General features: G+C 49.0%; 1 protein-coding gene across 4 annotated transcripts in view; it reads left to right on the top strand.

Moving 5' to 3' along the window:
- Positions 1 to 20050, top strand: part of LOC126569228 (maternal protein pumilio) — a 165072-nt gene that overhangs the window by 128868 nt on the left and 16154 nt on the right. For all 4 annotated transcript variants that reach the window (XM_050226180.1, XM_050226181.1, XM_050226182.1 and 1 more), the window contains one exon: positions 15046 to 15399. In XM_050226180.1, the coding sequence (XP_050082137.1) occupies positions 15046 to 15399 (354 nt within the window). The remainder of the gene's footprint in view (positions 1 to 15045; positions 15400 to 20050) is intronic.

The raw sequence follows: 20050 nt of genomic DNA, 5'->3' as shown, positions 1-20050 counted from the left end.
TTGTGCCTTGCGCGCGTTGGCTTGCACGGAACTCAAAAACTATCACGAACTGCCTGACTGCGAATGACACGTGCGAAGAGTGGATGAGTACGGTGACCGACCGGCTCGATGGCGTGTTACGACGTACGGTGGCGCGACGCGACGGAGGAAAACTGTTTACGCGATGCGTTTCACAAGACACTGGTCCCCCGGCCCCCGGGGTGGCGCCGCTTTTAAGTCCTCGCTTCGATAAACGGTCCTCCTTTGATGGATTGTGTGTTGATTTAGGTTGTTCAAATTTGTTCTCTCCGCGGCCGATGATAATTACGGGCTTTTCGGTGTGCGCTCTCCTCCCCGTGATTGTTTCGTACAACAACTCCGCCTCATCGAAGCCTACTCTGTGGTCAGTGTTATGTGGTGCAAAATGGAATCGAACAGAAGAGACCACGCGGGTTTGATCTTTGTGTGAGAAGAAAAAAAACTCCTGTGATGATACATGTTAGCTAAGGCAGAGTCAGATGATTGACATCACTGCGTCACAACTCTCCTCTTCAGTATATCCTCCACAGTGGATAAACGGAACTGCTTTCAAATTACCGACAGAAAAATGGAGGCGCACGGTGGTTCCCGCTTTTCCCGCAGTTGCCCGTGGAGAGGTGCGTTCCTGCGGAGATGATGACACAAACGACGACGACGACGACGATGAAGACGCACAGGGCAAGCATTTATATTGATTACTCCTGGGTTTGATGGATGACTTTGTCTCTTGGTCCCTATCCCACACAAATCACATTCAGAGTCCCTTTGCTTGTTCAATGTGTCTCACCGTAATTGAAGAGACGGCGGCGCCACCGCCAGGGGTAACGGTACGGGCAAACAATTTGCAAAATTTGTTGCCAAAGCTCCAAGCAATGCCTGACGAGAAAGACGGTGATAAATGGTGACGCACTTCCGCACTGTCAGGTATCCCTGGTTTCTTTGGTGTCGCTTTTGCTTTCTACAAAACCAATTCCCCCTATAAATATCTTATCAAAATACAAACAGCAGCACCTCAGGAGGAGTCCCTTCCTTTGAGGTGTGGGATATCACATCCGTGGTGAATCCATCCCTCCTCGTACGTACGGTCGTTTGTGGCATCAAATGGCAACGCCAGCGACACACACTCGCACTCAGCGGGGATTTACTCTCAATTACATAAATATTTATTGGATGGTGTCACACCACAGCCAGCCGCCCAGCAGAACAGAGGGAAGGAGGACATTTCGATGGATGGATGGAGGTTTTACAAACGAAAAGCTCAACTGTGTGACCAGCTGCTGCTGTTCCCCAAGCCTTGGATCCTCCATGGGTTCTCCCCCCCCCCCCCCCCATTGATGCAATACATATTTATTGACCATTTCACGCAGGTTGCTTCATTGTGGGGGATCTCTTCTTCATTTCTTGCCCAGACCTTCTCAAACCAGAGAAGCAACGGGATGTGCCTGTAGTGAGGTGTCTATGAGCTCCTTTTGGGGTGAACATCTTTCATGAATCCTCCTCCTCCGGTGTTTGCCATTGTTTGTTGTTGTTGCCATTCGTCAGCCTCGTTTGGTCTCGTTTGTGTGGCCGCGAAAATTTCTTTGTCCTTTTCTGCACAGAGAGACCACCTGTGTGGTTGGGAAAAAGGACATTCCTGTATCTGTACGTGTGTGTTTGTGTGCGGCAATCATATTTTACACTGCAACTGAGCTGCATAGTAGAGACTGCACAGCATGCACCACAAGAAGATGCACAAAGTGCGGCCGGGCCCAGTCTTTGCATCACCCAAAGGTGGTTGGAAAACTATTTTGACGAGGAAAATCCTCGTCGTCTCAGACAGGTTACCTCAGAGCCCTCCTCCCCCCATTTCTCACCGCTAACGATATGAATCATGGTGTCTACGATCTTTGTTCGCAACACCCCAGTAGGAGGACGGTGACGCTGTTTGTGGTGCGCGATGTTGCGCGCTGAAGAAATATGATTGGAATTTATATATTCCTCTCTCCACCACCATCACACAGCCTCTCTGACACACACTGCAGCGGTACTCTCAAGTCAAAAGTCGCCAATGGGTTGACGAAGAAACGTTGGGAACACGAAGGAAGGAAGCTTAGCTAGAGCTCAATCTTCTCTTACAAATTTCGTGAGCTCTCCTCCCCGGTACCCTAGACACTCACCACAGGTGACGCAAACCACCGAAACCAAGGGTTGCTCCGTTGGTGGGTTGGTCATTTGGTGATAATTAAAATTCCATCCGTCCGTTAAAGTTCCCCTCGTGCCTCCTGCTACCATTTGGCGGGTGTTTGCTGGTCGTCTTGTAATTTATTTTCTTTCCATTTACCTCTAATGCAGCAGCAGCAGCAGCGGCGTGATTATGAGTGTCGCTCGTTGACGTCGGTTTTGTCGATGGGTCAGCTATGCATTCCAGGCTCGACTTTTCCGGCATCACCGGCACCTTGTGGTTGGTCCCAATCCTCTCTCGGCTAGACGTACGCTCAAATCCCACGTCGTATCCCGTTAATCAGCACCTGAGATCGCCGGTGTGCGCGCCATTGATTGGCCTGATTAATGTGCGCTAGTTAGTTGCCGGCGTGGTGGTCATCGTCTCATATCGTGTTACCTACTTGCGTGTGCGATTAATGGATTTATTACGCAGAGCAAGGTGTTTTCCATGCTGATGTTTTTGCTTTTTCCCTCCTTTTGACCACACCGAGCATTCCACAAACTGTGAGAATGATGAAATCGATGCCCCGAAACCCGCGGGGCCGTCTTACTGGCGCTGGCTGGCTGGCTTCCGTTCCTTTTCGGGGTCAAAGCTTGTTGTTGTGTGGCTTACCTGATGGAACACCAGTCTCTCTCTCTCTCTGTAATTCCGCGGGGGCGAGTAAGCGGGGAAGGAAAAAAGGGAATAAATAATTATATGACCACCCACCAGATCCAGGCGGATAAATATCGCCCACTATATCGGTGAAAATCCATTCCAAAGGGAGCAAGGCGCATTGTGTGGACGTATATTGAGGTCGAAGTTGAGGTTGAGGTTGAGCTCTCTCGCTCTCTACACACAGGAGAGGAGGAGCTAATGTAAAGCCAAACTCCGTTCTCCGACGACTCCGAGGCTCCTCTAAGCCCCCGGCCCCCCACACCCGGAGGTTTATCATCAATCTTCGTAATGACTTTGCTTGACCACCACCAGTGCCACACATAGAGAGCGAGAGAGAGAGCACAGCCAAGTATTTTCATTATTCATGTGCCCTAAACACATTGCGATGGGCCGGTCCGTCGGTGTGGTCTCAGGGATGGCGCCGCGCACCGACGACTGGTCGTGTCCGATGAAAGGATTCCTATTGGATATGTTGTGTGGGGGTCAGGTGATGGTGGTGTGTCCTGGCGGGAAAGGCGAATCGTGCGCTGGTTTATGTGGATGTTTTGTACAATTTACGATGCCCCCCCTTCCGGGCTAGCGGGTATAAAGACGCGTTAATCAACATCTCTCGCGGAACACCAGAGGAGAAATGATGCGTCCTTGATGTTAATCGTGGTGGTGGTGGTGGTGGTGTACTGACATTGATTTCCACCACCCCTAATGGTCCTAACGCTCGTCCTTAACGATCGATCAATATCATCACGATTCGGAAAACATCCATTCAAATTCGATTTCGGAAATCGGAATTGCGCGCCGCGGGCGACACTCTGCTACCTGTGTTGGGGAGGGCAGGGCCGGGCGGGGGCTGGTTTGCATTAATGATCACTTCTCCGCCCACGAGGGGGCCGCTAATGGCCACACCGGGTCCACCGGGTTTCTCCTAACCTCCAAGTGACCGCTGCTGTTCACTGATTGGCAGCAGCAGCATAAGGATCATCTATGGATTTGGATTCCTTTGCTCGCAATAGATTTCAAACCCACCCGTAAAACATTTCCTCTAAATTGCTCACTGGACTTTGGCTTTCGTCCAATGCGATTAGGATTACTTTCATTTTAGTTTTGGGGGTTGTGTGGTGTTGTGGGTCCTATTCTGCTTCTGCTCCAGTGCTTCTGTATGCATTACGTCGACATCTTACGGTGTTTGTGATTATTCTGGCATTTAATATGCGCATATTCAACAGCTACAGCACCAGCGGCGACGAAAAGCAAAAAGAAAGCGGAGGTGTATTGTAAAGTGCCCCCCCCCCCCCCCCCCCCCCTCGCGACGAGACACATCTTCGATTTGTATTAACCTCGAAGCACGCACTCACGGTCAAGATACAGACGAAAAGAACGGACACAAACCCTGTGCTTTTCTGTCCTGCGCGCTGGCAAGAAATTTATTGTCCAAAGCCGGAAAAAGGTCGCGCCCACAACATTTCTAATTAAATATACATATCCTTCTCGGTCTGTTTTATCATCGGTACCTACTTTTCTTTCTGGTGATCCTTTTCACGATGACGCACGACGGACACAGCCGCGCGCGCGGAACGTGTCTAAGCATTTAGTGTGGCGAGGAGAATTGAATTAAACTCGCGCGAACAGCAGCAGCAGCAGCAGCACTAGGTCCTGTATTGCGCTCGTCCTTGTCCTTGAATCAAGAGCGAAGAAACGCCGGAGATAAAGAGATTGCGTTGCGTGCATAGGTGAAATGGGGGCAGGACGGCAAAGAGTCCCCTTGCACACCAATCCATCATCATCTTTCACGTGGAATGGCAAAGGACACCAACACCAACGCCTTCAAGCATCTAGGATTGCGAATTTTATCTCGTTTTGCTTGTGTCACACCGTGCGTCGTCGTCGTCGTCGTCTAGGTAAACACCTGGTGGCGGCGATACTCAAGTCGAGCTCGATAAAAGAAAAGAGAGGAGCACGGTTGCGGGGGGCCAGACTTGGGTGTGGTGTGGTGTGCAGCTAATCTGATTTGTCAACTTTTTGATGCCAGATTTTGTGATGGTCTTTGGCGCGCGAGGTGAGGACGTTTTTCGCTCTAGTCAACCTCGAGTGGAGGACAAGGAGAGGAGTTCAAGAGCGTAATCTGATTGCTGATCAAACACATACACACCCTCGTGGTTGTCTTTTGAACTTGTGATCGATTGTGATGGCCTGATATTTGCTTCGACTTTGTGCCGAGAGTGTAATGTTTATTTGAAACACGAGTCCACGGTACGTACGCTTCTCGGTACGTTCTTTAAGACGAGATTCATGCAATTTCTATGCGCGATTCAACGCAGAGGAAGTGCCGGAACGGATCCGATAAGGGTATGATAATCTTTGAAAGAGATGCTTCACTTTTGAAGCTCAGAAGGTGGTCCTAAAAGAGTCCGATAAACATGTGAGTGTTTGATGTTGAAGCCAAAAGCAAACCCTCAAACAGAGGAGCTTCTTTCATTATCACCATCGTCATCATCATCATCATCTATGCTGTAATATGCCAGCTTGTTTGTCCCGTTATTTGTTGTGGCTCTTGGTTCACACCGAATTATGTGTGTATTTCACATTACGCCCTGGTTGGCTGGCTCGTTTACCGTGGCCACACCGCCGCACACCACCTGGACGTCACTTATTGGGTGGCCAGCACTTTTCTCTCCCCACATGATGGTGGTGACGGCGGTCAACGACCTATGCTCTCGTCTCTTCTTACCACAAGAAGAAGCTGATGATGATGATGATGGGCGTGTGGTGTGCGGATTGGTGGTGGCCTGTGGTCGGCTAGCGGCCAGAAAGAAAGCAACGGAAACCAGCACCACCACCACCACAGAGAGACAGCAGTGCAACAGTGCAATCCCACGATTGTTCCGAGGACGTCTTCTTCGCCGCTTCTCACCGGTGCAGTAGCAGCATAAGCACAAGCAGCAGGAAGAAGGGTTGGTTGGCACAACAAAATCCAGGTGAAAGATTGCCCGAAAAAGAACCGTTAACCGGCACCACACACCCCACCATTGAACGAACATAATTTGAACAACTCTCAAGGCCGGTCGGTGGTATGGTGGGCGACAGTTGGTGGAGGAGGGAGGATGATGCAGTCGCCACGCTCACCTTGCTGTTGTTCGCATGGACATCACCAGCATGCTCTTCACTTCTTGGTATCCTTTGCATCACCTCGTTTCTTGCATACCTTTCCTTGATGTTGCGTTTTGCGGCTGCGCGCGGGCAATGTTGGCTTATGTTTTTGCTGCTCAATTCGCTTCTCTCTGTGCGCACGGAACAGTGCGCGTACACGCTGTTGCTCTCGAGTGATGAGCTGTGTGCAGCAGGAACCAGAAGTGCGCAGCAACGATGCATTTCTCTAATGGTGGTTGTGTTTGTGTCTGTGTTGTTGCCATTTCTTTTTTGCTGCATTTCTGCATTGCCTGCATCTCTTTTTGGATTGCAATTTCGCTCTTAACCACAGCAATTACACTGACGGAGATGGAATAACGGCGCACGATGATGATGATGATGATGAGCGGGTTTGTGCAGTTTGAAAATTGTTTGGCGAAAATGGATGGAGTGATGGATATTCCTTTCTTGATTTCCTATGCTTTTGTGGCACTCTTTTACAGAATTTTTCACAAACCATTTTTATCTGCCTTGCGAATGCGGAAACCGTTTGTGTTTTGCGACAATTGCTACCTGAAAGGGAAGAGAAAACGAAGAGCAGAATAAGTTATTGTGCTGCTCATCAATGCGTGCTCCTCTGCTTCTGTCTCTCGACACGGCTAATGATCGTCCAATTAGTTTGCCAATAATTATGATTTTCGAACGGTTTTGCTTCGTTCTTTTTTTCGTCTTTTTTGTTTAATGTCTTCCATTAGTTTACGCCTAGAACGGTTTGTTCTTTAATTGCAACCACTGGGAGATTTTAACGTGTCCAAGGCGTTAAAGGATTGGTTCATAAAGTTAAGCGTGACAAACATAAATGTTTATGAGGGAAATTTAATGTTCATCATGTGTTTGATGGATGGATAGCTAATTTGCTACCTGTTAATGATGGACTTTGAATTATTATGCGTGGTCGTACGTGGAAGGTTTTATTTTTAGTTTTTTCTTAAATATTTCTTATATGAAATAAAATATCACATGTAGATAAAGCTTACAATTTGTTTGTGCTTAATTAAAAATATGTAAGAGTTTTACTAAGGCATATGTAATTCTATTTTTTCGGTTATATACATTATTCACATCTCAAACATTTTCAACATGAAATGATCCATTTTTACACAAAGACCATGACAAATCATATGAAGAGAAAGCAATGGCAGAAAAAGTTATTAACTAAATCATCAGCAAGATGAAGAAAGACGTGACTGATCAAAGTTACCACAGTGCTCAAAATAAACCCGTGTTTTCAATGATGATCAAGAGTTTATCAACGAGAATTCTTTGATGTAAATCCAGCTCTCGCAAGATAAAACGTATCATTCCCACTCTTCGAGGATATTTTACTGTATTCCGTTTTACATAATAGTGTTGAGCGACAATGCTCAACATAATCCTGCCACCTGCCAACGAAACAACTATATCCTCTGTCAATGACAGCAGCATTAGTGTGGTCGTTCTCATCATCATCATCATCCCACTCGAAAGCTGCCTTTGGATTATTCACCGATTAGGCGGAAGCTTCTCCACTCCGATCTTCGTCATCATCATCATCAACATCATAACTGTCAATGGCAGATGCCTTCTACTATTACTACTTCTACTTAATCATCTACTTCTCCCCAGGGGTTTTTTTGTACCCTACTCCCTTTCGGTTAGTTGTAGGCTCTCTCCACGCCCGACACACCAGATGGTTTTACCCGCATTGCCACCGCGCACCGCTTATCTTCTATCCTTCGTACGGAGGGGGGTCACGAGTCTCTCGGGGAATTTTTTTTTTCATTTTTTATTTCGGGAAATTCCGCCCACAAATCAGAGCGGCCGCATGCGGTGGGTTCCTACTTCATCGGTCGCTGCAGCCTTTTGTGCGATTTGTGTTGCTCTCGGCGATGATCTCTGCCGGTGACAACCATCCGCGGTCCTACGGTGATGGAATTTTGCATTTTTTCCCCTCATGCCTGTTCCTTGATGGCGGCTTGGAGAAGATCGTCAGCAAGTAATCCTTCATGGTGCGGTGAATGATGTAAGAGGCTTTCGGTAGAAGATGGAAGGAGTTAGCGGACGACTAGAAGAGCGTACCGTCAATATCTTCACAGGGAGAAAGGCCCAGTCAGTGCCAGAAGCTATGGCATTTTACTATGCGCGCACTTTATTGTTGGTATTTGCGCTCGCGGCGTGAAGGTGATGCCTGGGAGAGAGATGCCTATTTCTGTAGTAGCGTTACGGACCGGAGAATTTGTCTCCCGGTTAAAATGATTGCGTGTGAGGAGGGAGGATCCAAAATCCGTACGTAATCGCATCAATCTGAGGTTTGTTCCAATGTGTGAACTGTGGTTACTCTCCCATAACATAATCAGCATTAATGTTTCGAATGCGATACGCGTTTAGGCCTCTTTTTCTTGTGATTTATTTTCACTTTTCCTAAACTCCACTTCCTTCCTGAGACACTTTATGAACAAAACTGAGCACTTCAAGTGTCGCCTAAAATCAAGTTCGCGTTTGTTCACCTGGATCTTAGGTGGTTTGCTAGTCGTTTCCCTGTGGTCAGTAGAGTCTACGGTGGCAAGAGATGGCAGGATCGATGAGTAATTGGACTAAAATTGAGTTTAAGGCAACTCAATTCCTCTTCCCCGGGGATGGTGTTGTGGTCATCATCACTAATACCGCATCACCGATAGAGAAACCATGCCTGCCGCCTGCTGTGTTGTGACTACCTTCCCTTTTTCCTGCTGGAATGTTTGCGATGGAACACCGCAAAAGACCAAACGCGCAAGCGGACGGTGGTGCCTCTTGATGCCCGAGTCCTTCTTCACTCTTGCATGTTTTCTGCGATTTTTTTCCTCGAAAAACCAGCCCTTGAATCGGCACACCTACGACGATGTGTTTTTTCCGCACACTTTTTTCTTTCATTTTCGTCCAAAAATCGGATTATAAGATTTCGTACGATCGTACCACAGGGCGGGAGGATTCCTGCAGCTCTCGAGCTCTCGCCGCCCACACTTGCCACAGACACGGCGTTGCGCGTTGGCGAAATTTGAACTCCCGTGTGGGTGTGGAGAATGTCGGAGAAAGCATTTTAATAAATCACCATAAATTATATTATTTTGAGGTTTTCGTAAACGAAACCGACCATTGGGTGGTGGTGGTTGTTGGGAGCTTTATTGGGTTTCCGCTTAACTTCATCGAAGCGTTTCAATTTATGCTGCACGACGAAGCTCGATATCTAGAGTGTATCTCGTAGTATCGCCTAGCGCTGGTCAGTTCAGTTCGTACCTTTTGGCCACTTCCCTTTGAGCCCCGTAATGTGCAATCGAGTAAAACGTTAGGCCAGTAAAATACCTCCACAGATCCCCGTTAGATCGTGCCTGGAACCCATTCAGTGTACCTTACCAATCGTCGTAAAGTTGCATTCCATTTCCTCTCTCGCTCGCTCGCTCGCTCACTTCTGTCTCTGTTGCTGGCAGATGACCAACGAACCGGCGTGGGGTTAGTGCAACGATTCCGGTTAGGGATCCCTTTCCGGGGGCGATTGGTTCCTTTTGAACTATATGCACTTGTTGTAGACGGCTGCGAAGCCACCCATCTTTCTTCATCTCCGTATCGAATTCATCTAGGAAAGCACACTCGGATGCGGCCGCTCCGTAATATCTCTTATATAACCAATCCCCATTAGTATCTCGGGACAGGATCTTCCGCTGCTGTAACTCTGTGCCCCGAGTACCGTTGGATCGTTGGCGAAAACTGCATTCATTGATATCATCTACCTCTCCCGGTGCGCTCGGTCTCAAAGTCGTGTGATGTGGTCATTTGGAATTAAGCAAAGCCGCTTGTATCACATGAAACGATGGCAGCAGCAGTGAAGGATGCATTACGTTTGTGGCAACTGCTGTTCTAAGTAGATTGTGCGTTGAACTGGATCACGCTGGACCGCTGAGCCCACTCACTGCGCGAATGCTACAATTTCCAAAACGGTGCGATTAGTGCACGATCCATCCCTCCCTGTGGTCACCTAGCACGAAATGGAATGTTAATGATGTGGGGGACCGGTGGTTCCCTGTATGCCAGCGATTCCCCCTTACTGCACCGGGTAATTTTGCGCTTCGAAAAGGACGATTAGGTGATGGTGCTCGAGATGCGTAAATGCAATGTTTCAAATTTGAATTATTTCCCCGAATAAAGGGATGGGGTGTGTGTTGGAAAAGCGACGCTTGTTTCGCGTGTAAATTATTGCACCACCTCTTTGCAATTCACTGCTATTGTCCTGCTTTTCAGGCGATGATGGCCAGGAATGTTCCAACAATTTCCAGGTGCCTGGAGAGTCCTGTTGTGGGTCATTTCACGGAGCAAAACAAAGCAACAAATAATCCAACACAATGCTACTAAAGTGCATTTTGCGATCGAAGCGCGGAGAGCTGCACTGCTGCTCTCCCGCTGTCTCTCTCGCCCTGCCAGGGAATTGTTAAGTTTCGTTCTCCCCGATTACACCCCGCGTTGTATGTTTATTCGGTGGACCAATGAGTTGGTATCGTTACAGCGCCTGCAATTTAGTGTTTTAATTATCTCCCTTTAAATTAAGTTACTATTTTATAGTTATTTATCGGAAAAGTTATCGATCCGATTACCGACGATACTGTGAGCGGCGGCAATACGATACACGCGCCCTCCTTTTGCATGTGAATTGGTGAATGGCGCACTGGTGATTTGAAGATGGGCGTAGCGCCGAGAGCTCTCTGACCATCTGCATCATCGATGACTCCCTTTCACTTGCTTGCCTGTCTGCCTGCCTTAAATGTCTTTAATGAGCGAAAGTGTTTGCCAAACTGCGAGATCATGAAGACATTCATGAGTCGATGACATCAGAAGAGGATGCACGCGCTCTGTACATTATGTTTAACGGCGATGCATTTAATATGTCTCCAAAAAATTTAATGCCAAAAAATGTCGGAGGATAGGCGAGGGCCAAATGTTGGCGAGGATGTCGTCACCATTATCACACCGATATGTGATATGCCGAAATGGAGATAACACTATCCCCCATGCCGTCAGTCACCCGTCAGTCAGTCAGTCAATCATGTGTAATGCAAATGGACTTATCGCGCGATTGGTACTGCTGCATCAGCGTATTCCGTTATGGGAATGAAAATGCATCCCAAAAATTCAGCGGAAACAAAAGGTGGACAATGAGGCAAGAAATGGAGAGAGATAGCGAGAGAGAGAAAGAGGGATTATAACAAAAAGAGTACAGGACATGTTGTGGTCCTGTAGTTGCCTAATTCCCGGAAGGGGACACATTGTCCCTGTGCACGCCAGACTGTCACCAGATGTCATTTGACGACGGCGATATGTAGCGGATTCAGAGGAATGCTCAAAGCGGTGGCGATGTGCAGGGGGAAACCGTGTCACCATCGGGGAACACTGATTGGAAGCGCCCACACGCCACCATGCTGTACTGTCTGTCTGTCCTCTTGGTAAAGGGAAAACAGTTGCACCATAAAACATTGATGCGATTTCCGTCCCAGTGACGCATCCGTCCTGGTGGTAGCTTCAATTCTGGCTCCTGCTACTACTACTGCTGATGATGCAATCTCTCTCTCTCTCGCTCTCTCTCTGTCTCCTTCCTGGTCTGCTATCAGTAATATAGGAACAGTACTAACCCATTTTCTCACTTCCTTTTACGCTCGATCAACGCTTTTCCAGGCAAACGCGTCAGAAGGGGAGGAAGGCGATCACTTCCCTGCCCCACCCCCTTCACCGGTTCTGGACGCAACCGGAAGCTTCGAAGCGTTTCAGCTCCAGTGGTATTTTATTTGATTACACCCTCGGTGACGGTGGAAGGAAGATGAACCGGTGATCGTGACTTCAACGTCAACGTGCGAGTTCTCGGTGCAACGATGAATCTTATCAGCAGCCCAGTGGCGGCAATGAAGTTTGATTGCCTGTTGTCCTGTCCTGCCCGTTCGTCTGTCTGTCTCTGTCTGTCGTCGTCGTTCTGGGCGATGGGCGGTGCAATCGTATTCCCCCCCGGGGGGATGGTCCGGATGTTGATTAACTTAGGGAGCGCCCAAACATTCGCATTTTATGCTACTGTCAGGCCCGGACCTGGCGACCCGTTCGTTTCTCACTGTTCGCTGCACTCGCTGCGTGTTTGTGAACGAGGTTTGACTGAGCGGAGCAACCTGTGTTCAATGGTTTGCTGATTCAACGCAGCAAGCTATGACAGCAAGCAGCGGAAAGTTTAGTGGGACGAATTGAATCGTTATCCTTTATCTTGCGTGTGTTGCTGCATAATGTGTGGCGCATAAAGCGTGATTCGGATTAGGAATTAGGCTGCAATTCGCTGACTCAAGCTGGCTCCCCCTGGCGTGCGAATAAATTGATCTGTATGTCAGAAGGTTAACAATTAATTGTGCTGGTAATTCATTTATTTTTACAGGTAATTTATCCTTACGCATCTTCACAGCAAACCGAGCTGAATCACTCTATTGACAGCTTCTCCCAGCGCGCCCCATTCGTCGTGTTCCGCTGGATGCTGTTATGTATTTTCACAAAGTTCGCGTATTTACTATTATTTCATCTTTCGGTTCGGCCAGCACTTCTTCATCCCCTAATAAACGTGAGAGAGGGAGTTGGAAAACGGAAGACCTGCACCACCAGAGGCTTATTTGAAACCATAATTAAGTCAAATCAAACGAACCAGAGAACGAACGAACGCGTGCTGTGTACCAAACAAACAGACACACAGCAACAACATGTGTACTACGATTACGCCACCGCCTGCCTAGATTTTACAATATGATTACCACCAGCAACGACCGGGGAGTGTACGGTAGGATTGATTCGCGGTTTTGGAAGCATGGATAATTACCTCTCGGTGCACATCGCCCCGGCACCGAGAGCAGAAGGGTGGGGGAGACCACTGCACGATCCGATAATCCCGTGGCTGCCGAAAAGGATTCACGTTGAGTGTGTACGAGTAGAAGAGGAGGAAGGACTGTGTACGCTTTTCCGGTTCGTTTTCACTCGAACACACAAGCGCGAACCAATTTTACAATTCCGTGGCGCCCCCGCAAACGTTGATTACACACGGAGCGGTGGTGGAGCGTCAGCGCATTCCGTGATGACGTTGGGGAGGCATGTCTCGGTATGTGTGTGTCAGTTGGTCAACGGGAAATTTTCCACCCAATTTTCTCGCTTTGTGCGATTTCCCGGTGTGTGGCGCGCTCCATCCAATTAGAGAGAGGGGAAACTCTCTATGCACAGTCTTGAATTGAATTGAATCCCAAATTACAGGAATGCATCCCTCTTTTTGCCACTTCTGTGTTGGTGGAGAAGGAGTACAGATTGAGTGCATGGTACGTAATGGAAAGATATTTGCTCTCTTTCTCGGAGTGTTTGCTTTTGTTCGGTTCCCCCCAAATAATGCGCAAACAGATACGGTTTTACTCTCCCGCGTGGGCTCCAGATTACTCAGCCAACTGTCAAACGCATGACAGATCGAGGTCGTGGACGGACGCCGGTATGCGCCACTCGCTTCCCTTTTCTTTCTCGTTGCTTCGATGGATCGGTTGGAGGACCTCCTCACTAATGAGTTCGCCATTATGTTTTCCAACTTATCGGTGCGCCCGTTACTTCGTGGAAAACTTATCATCCTCGATGGAAAACACTCCTGCTGCTGCTGCTCGCTCCATGCGTCATCTTCACAGCAACACAAACACACCACCACATCACGCGCGACTCCTCAAATACCAAAGCATAAGCCATTGGTGCTACAGCATAACGGTACTTTTGGTGCTCGATCGCGGGGGCATTCACTTCGTAACCACGCGACCGCCGTGCCTGTCAGAGCGAATGCTGCTATGGTGACAGAAAGGAAGAAGAGGTGGATGTGTCCTCTTCCATCGTAGTAGTATCCAGTTGCACTTTTCCAAAAGAAGGATGCGTGTGTCCCGTGAATGTGGCAGGCGTGAGTGAAAAGAAAAAAGAAAAACGGAAAAGAACCGTGCGGAAATGGATGTCCTTTCAACAGTCCTCGGGGTCCCTGTCCGGGGCCCGGCAGTTGTGGGTAGTAGTAATAGTAGTGAGGGTGGCTTTGTGGAAAATTGGCTTGGCTGAAACAAAAGCGACAAAATGGATTGGATTGTGTTCGGATGATGGTGGTTTCTAGGGAAGATGATGCTCGAGGAATGGTGGTGGTGTGCGCTAAAGCGACGCACCCGATTCCTGCCACAGGACTAGTAGGCGACCGCTTCCGGGACACTCCAACCGGCGAGTGAGTATGCGCTAGGTCGAGAGAAGGTTCATCAGTAGAGCAATCCTTTTGAGTTTTTTTTTTGTTGGTTGGTCGCTCTTTTCGGACATTGTTTAAAGAGGTTAAGTTTATCGTTGTCGTCGTCGTCGTCGCCGGTGCTGTTGACGTGGAGTTTTTGAGACCTTCGCTCTCCATTTTCGTCGCTGGTTTTGTTTGTTTTTTTGCTTTCCGCTTTCCACAAATATTGCTAATGGAAACACAAGCCTCCGTCGCTTGCATGTCCTGCTGGATGATGTTTACTGTCAGGACGGCCACCCGCCCACCCGACCACCCTCAAAACCAGGCAGATATTGTTTCTCTCGCAGCCCAGTTCCGGAAGCTATGGCGCGAGTGGAAAGATATCCGGTTGATAGGATCCCGGATCCCCTCGGAACTCTCCTCACCCCCCCCCACCCCCCCCCCCCCCCTAGCACACTCGGATGTCCGGGTGCGGTTGAAGTGAAAACAAATGATACTAATAGGTTTTTCGGGGAGAAAAAGAAACAGAAAAACAATCACAGTACACTGTGCTTCCACAGTGTTGGAAGTCGAAATGGTTCCCCAGCCAGCTTCAATTAAACGGTTGTGTAAAGTGTACGCTTAGCGAGAACGGGGTTTTTGGTGATATTTTGCCAACATTCCATCATCATCATCATTACAATTGTGTCTTTCCAAAAAAAATACTAATCTCTACTCGCGTCTCTCGTTTCTTTCGCAGCAACTCTTCCGCTCGAATCCTGGACTAACGGCACCAAACTCGGCGATACCGGGTGCTCCCAATGGGCAACCGATGCCCCAGTCGGCCCTTTCGCTGTCCGCACAGCAGCAGCAGTTCCTGCAGCATAATGCTGCGTATGCTGCCGCCGCCCAGCAGGCCGCCCCGTACGTCATCAATCCGGGCCAGGATCCGTCGCAGTACATGAGCCTGATTGCGGCCGGCGTACCCCAGTACTATGGTGTCGCCGCACCCTGGAACGTGTATCCGGCCAGCTTGGCGATCCCGCAGCAGCAGTCACAACCCCGCCGGCCGCTCACGCCCTCACAGCAGGGTGCCGAGAATCAGCCTTATCAGGTAAGGAGGGAGTGTGTCGAATTGATGAATTTCCTTGGTCCAGCGTGTTGTCATAGTAAGAGAATTTCCTTTTAAAATCCTCGATCCTCCCCGATATCCTCGCTCGGTGGTATGTCCAGCTCAACATTTCATTTTTCAGTTCCCTAGAAACGATCAACGCCAACCCAGTATTTACACCAACGCTGGTTACAAAGCGTACAAATCTTTACCAGAATCCCGTGTCCCGGAAACGGATAATTGCGTGGTGGGCGCAGCCTCACGAAAGTTCCTCGAAAAATGGCGGGACGTGCATTGAAAGTTAGACGCTGCAAGAGAATCAATCCCTGCGAGATTCGCTTAGCAACGTTCACCGAGATTGCCAGACGGAGAAAGAACGCAGTGGGACTACTACTGCCCACTGTATTCTCTCCCACCAATGATGAGGATAATTAATAATCCAAAACTGTCCGGTGAACTTCCCGATTCACGCCAGACGGTGCACACAGCGGTCAACTAGCGCGCGGCACCATGTTTTCCGGATAAGGCTTTTGTCGGCTCACAGAACAAATACTCTCACGGTTCTCTCGAGTGGGGAAGGAAGGAGGGAGGAGACCGCGATCGATGTCACCACTTCCGGACACCGCCTTCGCCTGCTGCTCGTTTCGTTGCCCTTCCATCATCCATTTCCCATCTCGCTTGTGCCATTTGGGAAAAATAATTACAACTTCGTAATTGGATTAAGAAGTTTACCCGGTAAGGCACCGCCCGTCCGTCCGTCCCACAATGTGTGCCCATGATATCTCGCCAGCTGTTTGCCAATGTAGTAGCCAGGATATCATGGCAAGAGCACGAAGAAGCGAGCCAATTAAGTACCGATTCGCCGTTGACCGACCGATTCCTGGTTATGGTTCCCGTTTTTGATCGTTTGGATGAATGTTTAATCCTCCGGTGGTCCCAAGTTATCCGGTTGGAGTTATAATTATGGAATTATAATTATCTCCAACTCGCCAGGTCTCCGGTCCCGGTCCGGTACCGGCCATCAACAAAGCTCGCCTTTACTTTAGGTTTGCAATCGGGATTGGAAAATACGCTCATCATCGCACCCCCCAACCCCTCCAACTCCAGTCTTCGTCTGGGGAGTTTATTTGCGTGAGAAACGGAGAAACTTGTGAGAAGGTCATGGTTCCACCGTGGGACATAATTATTAGCCGGCGGCCGGCAGGGCACGATGAGAGAACAGGGGACGGGGATATTGTGCATCACTAGGTCATTATCACGCACAGCTTCACACGCTGGAAACTATGTTTATTTAATTTATTACTTAACTTGCCTTTCTCACTGCAGCAGCAGCAGCAGCTCTGCTTTTCGAACTCGATCACCGCCCCGAGGGAGTCTTATCGATTTGGCTTCATGGTTACCACCATGGCATGTAACTGAATTCCCCGCTGAGATCTTTTCCTAGCATTCCACACTCCGACGATGTGGAACTACAACCACCACCACCACCACAGGCCCTGGAACGATGGTTAGAATTATTAATTAATCGTGTGTATGCTGCTGCAGCAGGAGCACAGAGCAGGGCAGACAGAACGTAAATGTAATGTAATTATGCTGCTGCTACCTGTATCAAGCCTCCCCGAAACCACACACCCATCCTGCCGGAGAGGGAGCGGCACGTGCATACATATGCCCTTCGTTTGGTCATCACTGAAGCGGCAATCCTAATTGGTATTAATGATTCATTAACACACGAGGTGCGCGGGCGCTCGATGCCCTGGACGTCGAGTGGTGCAGCGTATCGTGCGTGACGTATGCTGGCAACCAGGACAGGACGATGCTGCTGTTGCTGCTGCAGTGAAAGAGGATCCATGTGCTGTGCAGCGTTTTTGTACGGGCAAAGCGTACATTTTTCTAGTGCAAATGCCTCTAATGCAGTCGCCGTTTGCATGTTAGGTGTTGTTGGTGCCAAAGAGAAGTTCGTGAGGAAAGAAAAGGCATTTTTTTCTCACAATGTTAGCATGGTGGTAATACTAATGAGAGTATGTCGATTGTTGATGTTTTAATGACTTCTTCGGGCGACTCTCTGTTTTCTGGTGAGCAGGTATTTGCATTAAATACACGCTGAATAACTGTTTGCGTGATGTGACTCTGGAGCTAAAGCGATTCTGAGAAAGAATGTAAAACGTATTATACTGGTGCGACGTAATGGTAGCATTAATCTGGCTCCTTTTAAAGGCCTCTCTCTAGCACATGCTGTGAAATGTGCAGCTTATACTATTGGTATACATATGATCTTCCCTCGTCTGGAGTGCTGACTCCAGGCCAGACACGAGACCAACCAATTCTTCAAAGTACCTATCAATAACGTAGCGAATGTTGTTTTCGTATCCTTCAATGAAATGCCAACTTCTTGCCATTGTGTTAGTCAAACCACCATCACCATCTACGTCATACACACATCATTCTCCCGCAGTCATGCTTACTAATCGTTAAATGGTGTGCTGGCTGGTAGGTGTCGATCGCTCACCCACCGCTGCGCTATATTACCAACTAGCGCAATGCAGGGTTCATTGGTTGGGGGGGCGCGAGGCCAGTCCGAGTGCGGTAAAAGTGCGAAATCGGTCGTAAACCGTTCTGCACTCGAGACCAGGGGGCCGCCGGGCCCTCTTAAAGGCAAAAAAGGGAAAGTTGACACACCCCAAGTTGTACGTCGTTCGAGACGGTGGGTTGGTGGGCGAGGGTTATGCTAATAAACACATTACTCATCGCCTGTTAGCCAGCCACGTGTGACCCCTCATTCCTTTTCCCTACCGCTTGATATGATGTCGTATGAGGGTGATGGGTCGATTGAGTGTCATCCAGTTCCGACATCGGTCCCCCTTTGCAACGTTTGCCGCCCCCAAGGGGGTGCCTAGTTTTTGGTCATCAAATAAGAAACCGAGAAAGGCGAGAAGCGGTGTAAGAAGTCGCTAATGACATTCTTGTTTACGGGTCATGCGTCGCCCTCATCGACGACCATGGCGAACGCGCAGACAGTATTCAGTGGTGCGCCGGGTGTGACACGATCAGCCCAAAACCGACTCGTTATACATTCCACCACCAGCAGGGAGATCGAATCATGTGTGTTGCAGAACCCGTTTGTTGTGGTTAGGTGATTGGCTTTCATAGGTTTTTAGTGGTTAACGATTTCGTTCACTTCTCTCTGCTAGGTGACCCGCCAGGAGATAGCAACTCGAAATCCAAATGTTTTCGTTATGAAAGAGGTGCTACCGTGTGTCCGAAAGGAGGGTACCTTCAACTGAGTTAACGCTCGAACCACACCTTCGTTGTCTCTACTCGCAAGGAGCAGATTTAAACTTATAAAATTTACGAATTTTTGTAACACATTGTATGTATGTGTTCGGGAATTCGGGTCACGGATTGAATTCTGCATAACCCACCGTAAATTGGGTCCTTAAAAACCTTTAGTGAGGACCACCCACCTCGTCGCGGCGGATTGGTCGCTAAATTATCGATCGTTTTACGCTTCGGTGAATTCTTTCCCCAGTTCTTCCCGCCCTCGTCCATATTGAATTCCATTTTCAATTTGGTCACAATGAAGCCAGGTCAAATTGTCATCCATTTTTGCACGACATTCTAGTGCCCCCCCCCTGTTTTGCCTATTTTATGTAATAAAAGGTGCCGGCTGGATGGAGCTCCTCCTCCTCATTCCTTTCCCGTGCTCGACACCCGTCGCCGAGAGGATTGGTGGGTCTTTCTAGGCGGTTCAGCCACGCTCCTTCTTGCTTCCCTGAAAGTGGTGAAAGAAGGTGGAAAGGAGGAGGATGTCTGTGGGGCCAGAAAAACATTCCTGCGCTCTAGACGGCTGGAAGAAGTTCATTAAATTTTTACTTATCCCCGGCGAGTCGCGCTTATAGAATCGCCACCGGGGGTAACGATAGCGGGCCCCCCGGGGTGTGCTGCTCTCCCCCCCCCCCCCCCTCCTGGAGTGGAACTGAAGCATCGAGAGGTTTTCCTATTTTTACAATGGCGGTTCATTATCACCGCCAGCGGCTCGCGCCCGCCCACGGCAGCCAGGGGTAATTGCAATTTGTCGAGGATTTCGCGTGCAATCAACGATCGCTTTTGAGTTGGATGGGCAGGGATGGGCTGCTCTCGTTGCCACCGTCGCGCTTCTGGCGGTGTTTTGACGTATAGAATCTTTATTCGATTTCTTCACTCCGGGTGTGTAAGTTCATCATCAACCCACCACCACCACCACCACCACCAGCAGCGCACTACCATTACCATCATCATCAGGCTGCTTCTCCTGATGGTCCTAACTGAATTATTAACTACCCGTCTTCCGTGAGCTTTCGTCGTTCTACCGTCGATCTCTTCTGGTGGAGCCCGGCATAGAGTTACTGCTGCACTACCGGCACCGTCGCCATCCCCTGGATGAACCCCGTGGAAGTTTGGTGGTGGCGTGGATAAGTCTCCTTTGCTTTGGGCACCACGGGCCCCCGTGGGTCGCGTGTCTAGTTTAATGAGTCCCGGACACGGTCGATGAATGAAAAAGAACCGAAAACACTTCGACTCGATACACCGGTACCGGTCGGTCGACCGGCTGCCAGGAATCCGTTCTAGCGGAGCTATAGCTGACGTGATAGGGCAGACACACTCACGAGATATG

This window comes from Anopheles aquasalis, chromosome 2 (genome assembly GCF_943734665.1).
Source record: "Anopheles aquasalis chromosome 2, idAnoAquaMG_Q_19, whole genome shotgun sequence".
Taxonomy (NCBI): Eukaryota; Metazoa; Arthropoda; class Insecta; order Diptera; family Culicidae; genus Anopheles; species Anopheles aquasalis.
The sequence above is the reverse complement of the archived record's forward strand: the minus strand, read 5'-3'. Positions and strand labels throughout refer to the sequence as shown.